Here is a 9209-nt window from a genome sequence, read left to right on the forward strand (position 1 = left end):
TCTAGCCATCAGATTGGCCCTCTCAGGGGCCAGGCCCATAGGTCCCTCATTGAGAAAAATTGACGACACTGCGTGTTATCTTGCGATGCGTAATGATCTACTTCGGCCCTGCCGAACATTTCCTATATCAGGGAGACCATCCAGGGGTGTAGCCTCAACTCCTGAGAGAGAGGGCCCCACCTGGATAAAAGATCTGCAACCGAGTTGAGGCAACTGGGGACATGCGTAACCAGAAGCGAGAGCATGTGCTCACTGCTCCCTAGCAATAGGGAGCGAGCCAAAGTTAGGAGGGAGTCTCTCCCTGTCTGTTGATGCATGCCACCACTGACATATTGTCGGTTCTGACCAGCACAAGCCGGCCCGACAAAAGCAGGGGGAAGTGCCTGAGCGCCAGATACACTGTTAGGAGCTCCGGGTAATTGATATGCAGTGCGCTCCGCCAAGTGGCGATTTTAGCATGTAAATCTTGGTGGGGCAAACAAAACACGTTTTTTGGGGATGCATGCCAGCAAAGCCACTACACAACACAACACTAAACAATACTACATGAATTGCACTATAACGGTGACAAACAGTGCCCACAAACAGCAGAGGGGACGATGAGCGGATAAGAGGCAATCCGTAATTTCGATTAAGACATTAATGAGCGAGCTAGGACGGACGTAGTCAATGTAACTATTTGTTCAGCACTTTTGAAATGTACAGCGACAGAATTCTCCCTGTACACAAGTCAGAACCGTAGGATAAATAAAGGGGGCATATAAGCAGACAATGAAAGCTCTTACAATATTTGATGATGACATTTCTCTAAAACAGGCTATAGGCTAAATGTGCACCACCAAGTCAGAACAGTAGGCTAAGTTATGAGGGGAAAAGGGACCAAATGATTAGGCTGAGGCACATGGGCTACTAACAGCTTACTACACAACACACACTTAGTATTTTCTTTCTTAGCTACAGTATACATATCTCCCTGGCATATTACATCATTTATGCAGCAGCATACAATACATTTTTGGACTCACCTTGTTGTGCTGTGCTCACTTGAACAGGAAGGAATGAATCATTCTGGCACAGCGGCCAGGGTCATAAAGGTTGTAGCTTACCATTTAGAAGAGCTGCAGCCTCCTCAATGATGTGCTGAACCTCATGAGAAGTTTCTGATTCCATTCTTCTTCCTGACGAAATTTACTTGTCAGGTCCCTCTCAAAAGCCAGCTGAACAAGCTGTGTCTGTGTTCACTGAATACGTTCTTCAGGATGGAGAAGGAATTTTTACACATTGCTGTAGATGCCCCAAATGTTAATTCATGTTTCAGTGCCAACAGCACAGTCGGCATTGCTGACGAAGGCCCGCAGTATCTTTGAAGAACACTGAGTCGGGTTCATTTGTTGTTGCTGGCTGTGGATGCGATTTCACTTTGCAAGAATGTGCAAGCCACAATAAACTCCACTTCCACTAGTACAGTTTTGGTTAGATCCAACAATGGCTTGACCTTGTTTACATCCAAACAGTTTGGGCTCTCGGGATCCATGGCATACAGAGCTTCCACCAGTTGACTATTTCCTTTGATAAATCGTGATGGCATTTCCCCCAGCACGGCATCCAAAGTGCTGAAAAACTGTCGTTTACAGTCCCTCTCGTCTCCATCATCATGACCCAGTGTTCTTTCAACTGCATAGTCTTTCAGCATTTTACTCATGAGTCTCCGTCATTTGCTTGGAGCTGGTGTGCTTGTGCCTCCTGACATGCCTCCCAAAGCTTTTTGAATTCAGCATCACATTGCAGTTTTTCAACGCACCCATACATACTGCGGACAAGTTTTACACCGGTGTGCAGATCAGTAGCTTCAGACTGCAGTAACTTGTTAAGATGGTCAAGGAACACCAGGATGTTGTGAGTCATCTTAAAACTCGGCTCTGTCACTTCATTCAATAAGCCTGTGGCCTCAAGCCTCACATCTGTGCCATATGCGCGAGTAGATTTGATTTCACCGAGCATCTCTGTGATGTTGTCACTTGATTTCAAAATGACTGACACTGTGGCGAGGTGGCCAGTCTATCTCTGATCAAGAAGTATTTTCCGTTTTTCCCCAGTGTAATGTGCAGCCATCGTGGGTTTCTTAAAGAAATTGTACTGGGAGCTACACACATTGAAAAAAACCTCTATCGCCTCCTCAGACGACATAGCGTGCACCACAACCAAATGCAGACCTTGAACCAGGCGGTTCTAAAAGCTCACTTTCTCCCACTGAAAATGCGTCTTGGGTAAGTGTCAAGACAAACCTGTACTGGCTCCTCATCACCGAGGTCGTCAGGTGCTAGTGGCTGGGGTAACGGAGGTGCAAGTGCTTGTTGTGATGTTACCCTCGTGCTGCTGGTGCTAGGCCATGGCTCTTCTCGATCTTGTTGGTCAGCAGGCGGCGCGGGGGATGGGTGGGTATTGCATTTGCTGCTAGGCTCCTCAACCTCTGTGGTCGGGCTAGCAGGCTGCTCGGTGAGCTCGGCATCGGTCTCGACATGGTGGTCCTCAGTTCTTTTGCTCTTGGCAGTGCCCAGCTATTTCTGGATATCCATCCTGATCAAAGCTTAGCCAACTAGCTATAATTATTCAGTGTGCCACTACCAAAACTTAATGAACCTAGCTGTAGCTGTCTGTGAGAAAGAAAACTGTGAATTTGACAAATTCTATCTGGGAGGTCCATGCCCGGCTTTGCCACCCCGTAGAGGCGGCCCTGGTGGAGACAAATAATCAGTTAAACTTATTCTTGACATAACATGACTGAGACTTATTGTTCACAAACATCTTGTAATATTCTAGTTGTTATCTCCTTATCTACACACACATACTCCGTCTCTCACACACAGGCACATGCACACACTCACTCAGGACCTCCTCCCAAGCTTACTTTTAGAGGTCCGACTGCCCCAGGTCCAGCCATCAAAGACTTGTTTAAGGGTAATACCACGAAATACTTGATTATACAGATCTGTTTATCATACCAGGAAATACTTCATAATTCAATAACAGCTTGAGTATTGAATAGCTTTTGGTTACATGAAATGGTGGTTACACTATGTACAGTGGGGAAAAAAAGTATTTAGTCAGCCACCAATTGTGCAAGTTCTCCCACTTAAAAAGATGAGAGAGGCCTGTAATTTTCATCATAGGTACACGTCAACTATGACAGACAAATTGAGGAAAAAAAATCCAGAAAATCACATTGTAGGATTTTTAATGAATTTATTTGCAAATTATGGTGGAGAATAAGTATTTGGTCACCTACAAACAAGCAAGATTTCTGGCTCTCACAGACCTGTAACTTCTTCTTTAAGAGGCTCCTCTGTCCTCCACTCGTTACCTGTATTAATGGCACCTGTTTGAACTTGTTATCAGTATAAAAGACACCTCTCCACAACCTCAAACAGTCACACTCCAAACTCCACTATGGCCAAGACCAAAGAGCTGTCAAAGGACACCAGAAACAAAATTGTAGACCTGCACCTGGCCGGGAAGACTGAATCTGCAATAGGTAAGCAGCTTGGTTTGAAGAAATCAACTGTGGGAGCAATTATTAGGAAATGGAAGACATACAAGACCACTGATAATCTCCCTCGATCTGGGGCTCCACGCAAGATCTCACCCCGTGGGGTCAAAATGATCACAAGAACGGTGAGCAAAAATCCCAGAACCACACGGGGGGACCTAGTGAATGACCTGCAGAGAGCTGGGACCAAAGTAACAAAGCCTACCATCAGTAACACACTACGCCGCCAGGGACTCAAATCCTGCAGTGCCAGACGTGTCCCCCTGCTTAAGCCAGTACATGTCCAGGCCCGTCTGAAGTTTGCTAGAGTGCATTTGGATGATCCAGAAGAGGATTGGGAGAATGTCATATGGTCAGATGAAACCAAAATATAACTTTTTGGTAAAGACTCAACTCGTCGTGTTTGGAGGACAAAGAATGCTGAGTTGCATCCAAAGAACACCATACCTACTGTGAAGCATGGGGGGTGGAAACATCATGCTTTGGGGCTGTTTTTCTGCAAAGGGACCAGGACGACTGATCCGTGTAAAGGAAAGAATGAATGGGGCCATATATCGTGAGATTTTGAGTGAAAACCTCCTTCCATCAGCAAGGGCATTGAAGATGAAACGTGGCTGGGTCTTTCAGCATGACAATGATCCCAAACACACCGCCCGGGCAACGAAGGAGTGGCTTCGTAAGAAGCATTTCAAGGTCCTGGAGTGGCCTAGCCAGTCTCCAGATCTCAACCCCATAGAAAATCTTTGGAGGGAGTTGAAAGTCCGCGTTGCCCAGCGACAGCCCCAAAACATCACTGCTCTAGAGGAGATCTGCATGGAGGAATGGGCCAAAATACCAGCAACAGTGTGTGAAAACCTTGTGAAGACTTACAGAAAACGTTTGACCTGTGTCATTGCCAACAAAGGGTATATAACAAAGTATTGAGAAACTTTTGTTATTGACCAAATACTTATTTTCCACCATAATTTGCAAATAAATTCATAAAAAATCCTACAATGTGATTTTCTGGATTTTTTTTTCTCATTTTGTCTGTCATAGTTGACATGTACCTATGATGAAAATTAGAGGCCTCTCTCATTGTCACGCCCTGACTCTAAGGACTCGTATTTGTTGAGTCAGGGTGTGATTTTCCTTGTTGTGAATATATGGTGGTGATGTTCTATGTTGGATTTTCTATGTTTAGATCTTGTATGTCTAGATCTATGTTGGCCTGTGTGGTTCCCAATCAGAGGCAGCTGTTGCTCGTTGTCTCTGATTGGGGACCATACTTAGGCAGCCTTTTGGCACCTGTTAGTTGTGGGATCTTGTTCCGTGTAAGGTATGTTGTTTGTATGTTACCTTGGACGTCACGTTTTGGTTCATTTGTCGTTGTGGTGTTTATTCTATAAACATGTACGCATATCACGCTGCGCTTTGGTCTGTCCCATCTATTAACGATCGTGACACTCATCTTTTTAAGTGGGAGGACTTGCACAATTGGTGGCTGACTAAATACTTTTTTCCCCCACTGTAGTTCAAATGAGAGACGTGTAAATGATGCTAACATGAAATGTATCCGACTGCTTTACAAATAGCCCAGAGCAGTTCAGTGTCTATTGTTATTAAGAAACTCTGTCAGAATACTGTTGTATTTTATTTGATGGTTCAACGTGAGCACTGAGTGAGTGTGCTTATGGAGAGAGCGAGAGGGAGGGAGGTGGAGGGAGGGAGGGTGGGTAAGGAGGGGAAAGGGAGATGAGACAGGTGGAGGGGCGAGGGACGTGAGGGGGGCAGGGAGGACCCCAGATAGCCTGTAAATATGTATAATGTAAATATAGATTGCTGTCCCCAACTCTCACCTTCAGAGTGTCCACAGCCTGTCTCAGCTCCTGAATCTGCTCTCTTTCACTGCTGGGATGTCTGTTTCTCCTCCAACTGCTTCTGCAAAGAAATAAAGCACAATGGACATGGAACTCATCTAAAAACGTATTGTCAGGTACCCTGTGTCTTACAAGAAATCTCTGAAAGTTTATTTTCTAATATTGGCAGGTTTTGTAATTGTTTCTACCATAACATGTGTGTAGTGTCAATGTATTGCTGTATAAGGACAGTAAACAAATGACTTAATTGATAATAAACATAATTAATCCCTAAACTAAAGGGGTAGTTCCACTCTTTGAATTTTATAATGTTATTTTTTACTTATTTAGGGTGTTTTCATCTCATCCAAACTGGATCAACCAGTTAGCTATGCATTAACGCATGGGGAAAGTGGTCTGCCTTCCCACATTTCCCTATTTTGAAAACACTGGTTCAATCCATCTCCACTATATTGCTACATGCTCCAAAAAACATGCCAGATGATGGATGTTGCTAAAAAACCAGATAATAAACTTTAAAATGGTTTGGATAAAACGACAACACCCTGAGTAATCTAAAACATAAAAAGTGAACTATCCCTTAATGTTCATACATAATTTGATTGTTGACTTTTATCTCATTCTAGATTGTTTCGTGTAATTTGACATTTCTGAACATTGGCTGATTTTCTAACTCTTCAACATAGAAGCACTTTAACTTGATATGAGATATATTGACAATGTGAAGGTTAAGAAGAAATCTAAAAATATGTTTAAATATAAATATGTGACATCTGAAAGTGGAGTTCCCATCCTTACCTGCTTCTCTGTCCATTCTGCTGCAGCTAAGACTGTATCATGGCATCCATGTCCTTCCATCTTACACAGACAGAAATGCTGCTAATCGGTATAGTAAACCTCTGAGCAGCCCTTTATTGGTCATTCCACTAATAGAGTGCCTTTTGGGTAGTGTAATTTGGTTTTTAAAAAGTATTTATTTCCCCTAATTTTAACATTCTGTCATAAAGAGCACATGTTCATTTAATTAAAGAAAACATGTTTTCCCATCTCAAGGGTTTAAATTAAGAAAAATGACAAAGTGGCAATTAAGTAACAGGGTTGACATAACAGGTATGAAGTTTTCATTTTTTTTATCAAACATAACTCCTTGTGACAGGGGGAATGAAAGCATGTTGTGTGCAACAGGGAGGGGCAACTGAAAACAAGCTTCACACATGTTTTATTTATTGTTTAAAAAAATTCTAGCCTATCTATCTATGGTTACAGGGTTGATGTGTTTTGCTTGACCTGCTCAGTTTTCCACCACAAAACACCACAAAATGGCCAAAAGGGGAGTAAAACCAGGCTCACCTGCTTTTACACTATGATTTAACTATTAGATGTTTAATGTTTCTTTTGAAAAAATTATTTAAAAGGAATAGTTTCACCATATTAAAACGAGAGTTCAGTTCACGCAACAGTGTTAACCTTAAAATGAGGGACAAATGTAAATTAAATACTTATCGCCTGAAATAAATAATAATCTTCAGAAAACTTTGTCAAAGCAACTAGGGCTTTACAATGATGGTTTAAAAAATGGCGCCATTTTTAGTTTAAGTGGATTCAAGTTAAATATTGGTGCACAATTTCGACTTAAGTTAGCTAAGTGGACCGACCCTTATATAGTCCATACAGTAGCTGTATCCACAGGGAATAGTCACTGGATCCTTCAGTAGATCCAGACAGATTGAAAAACAGAAAGTCCATGGCCTCTGCCATGTTGATACACAAACTAACAGTTTGAGCAGCGGAGTGTCAGTATAAGTTATAACTGTTTATAACTGTTTGTTCTGATGAGTAGGAGTGGCTTCCGCTGAGCTCCCGTGTAGCTCAGTTGGTAGAGCATGGCGCTTGCAACGCCAGGGTTGTGGGTTCGATTCCCACGGGGGGCCAGTATGGGAAAAAAATAACAAATGTATGCACTCACTGGATAAGAGCGTCTGCTAAATGACTAAAATGTAAAAATGTATACTGTCAAAGGTAACTTCCTGGTTTTGTGGAACCCTAACCCTAAGGACAGAAAGTAATTGCATTGGGTTATACAGTAAATAAATGACTCCTGAGGCATCATCCAGCAAGAAATGTGTTGTTCTGATTTCTCTCTCGATGCATACTGGTCAAGGGAAGCCGACACAAACAAGCTGCTGTCTGCTGAAGCTGCAGCTGTAGCGGTGAATCACCTCTGTGGAAATGATTCATCAGTGGAATTCTGGACCAGCTGAACACAATAAATGTGAAAGTGTTAGAGAATCACTGATGCTATGTTTCGCTTGAGCAAAGAGGAGGACGGCATATCCTCACCACGGTAAACTAGAATAGCTGCTAGAAGATGACTCAGCATTCAGGCAGCTGAATGCTGAACTCTCAGACGATATTCATATATTGAAGATAAACCTGTTCTAAACCTGCTCTATTGTTCAGTACGTGCTGTTTCAAAACCTGCAGGGTAGCTAGTCCTGACGCCTCTAATATGCTTAGTTGGCTTTTTATGCTATCTTAAAGAACGCCAAATAGAACAAATCTCTAATGGTAAAATATGTATAAATATGCTCTCTTGCTTCCACAGACTTGAACGGTACAGTGATGACTGCTTTGCGCACAATTCTTGCGGCACTCACCATGATCTCTTGTGTGTTGGGGGACAATTCCGGACAGTACTCCTATGGCTCTGATGTCACAGAGGCAGCCAACTTTGCCATTGATTTCCATAATCGCATGAGCAAGTATGCCTTTGTGTACAAGGTCATCAACATTCTATCTGCCACACTACAGGTCAGTAGACTGCGCACTTGCACACTGCTCTGAAGAAAGTATTGGAATAACCTTTTATAGTACCTGCAGTAAAATATAATTTGTTTTATAATAGTTATAAATACTTAATAACTAACTGAACTGAAAAAATACTTCATAACTAATTGAACTGAAATTGTAATTATGTCCTCAGATTTGGCACTAGACCTGAAGGAGAATATTAAAAGTATAAACTTAGATTAAAGTATTCATGTTATGTAAATATTTCTGTTGACTTTTAGATTTATCCTCCGGCTCGGGTGAAACACATCATGACTGTCAAAGTGGGACAGACTGTGTGTAAGAACGAAGCCAATGTAAACTTGGCTGATTGCAGCCTGCAGAATTCTCTGGATCTCAAGGTAATATATAAATTACCTGTTAAATCACCATTCACCTTGAAGTAAATAGTTAGCCTACAGTATATATTAATAAGATTACCTGAGATCTTATGATATACACAGTATTGGCCAGTTTCTCAGACCCAGATTAAACCTAGTCCAGGACTAAAAAGCACTTTCAGTTGAGATTTTACTTTGAGCATGCTTTTTGGTCCAGGAATAGGCTCATCCGGGACTGGGAAACTGGCCCTAAAATGCTCAAGTATCTGATGATGTCTGTCTCTCAATTTTCAGACTATGATCTGCCATTTTGTCGTGCTTGAGGTCCCACATTCTGCCTTTCCAACTCCAAGCTACCTTCTGGTGGACCAGTGTAATTGACAATGGAGTTGGAATTTAAGTTTATCAAAGCATTCTGGAATGAACTAACCCCGCTGCTGCATCACCATACATCTACAACTCTTGAAAAGCATTTTATTGTCAACACAAACACAATATTTGGAGCTTGACATTTCAATTTTGTTTCACTTTGAACTCCTTTAGTCTGTTTGATCTATTATACATCTTTAATAATCCTTTGGCCACCACAGTCAAGTTCTACTGATTCATTAAGAGGTTAATAAATTACTCTAA

General features: G+C 42.1%; 1 protein-coding gene across 3 annotated transcripts; it reads left to right on the plus strand.

The window, feature by feature from the left end:
- The first annotated feature begins 5395 nt into the window (after nt 1–5395).
- Nucleotides 5396–9209, plus strand: LOC121573048. 3 transcript variants are annotated; one of them, XM_045226688.1, is made up of 4 exons: nt 5396–5522; nt 8012–8217; nt 8478–8597; nt 8871–9209. In XM_045226688.1, the coding sequence occupies exons 2-4, from the start codon at nt 8029–8031 to the stop codon at nt 8955–8957; spliced, it is 396 nt and encodes a 131-aa protein (XP_045082623.1). In that variant the 5' UTR covers nt 5396–5522; nt 8012–8028; the 3' UTR covers nt 8958–9209. The 3 variants fall into 3 exon arrangements, with proteins under 3 accessions (XP_045082623.1, XP_045082624.1, XP_045082625.1); XM_045226689.1 differs by lacking the exon at nt 5396–5522 and adding an exon at nt 7647–7750; XM_045226690.1 differs by lacking the exon at nt 5396–5522 and adding an exon at nt 7793–7865.

This window comes from Coregonus clupeaformis, chromosome 17, assembly GCF_020615455.1.
Source record: "Coregonus clupeaformis isolate EN_2021a chromosome 17, ASM2061545v1, whole genome shotgun sequence".
Classification (NCBI taxonomy): domain Eukaryota; kingdom Metazoa; phylum Chordata; class Actinopteri; order Salmoniformes; family Salmonidae; genus Coregonus; species Coregonus clupeaformis.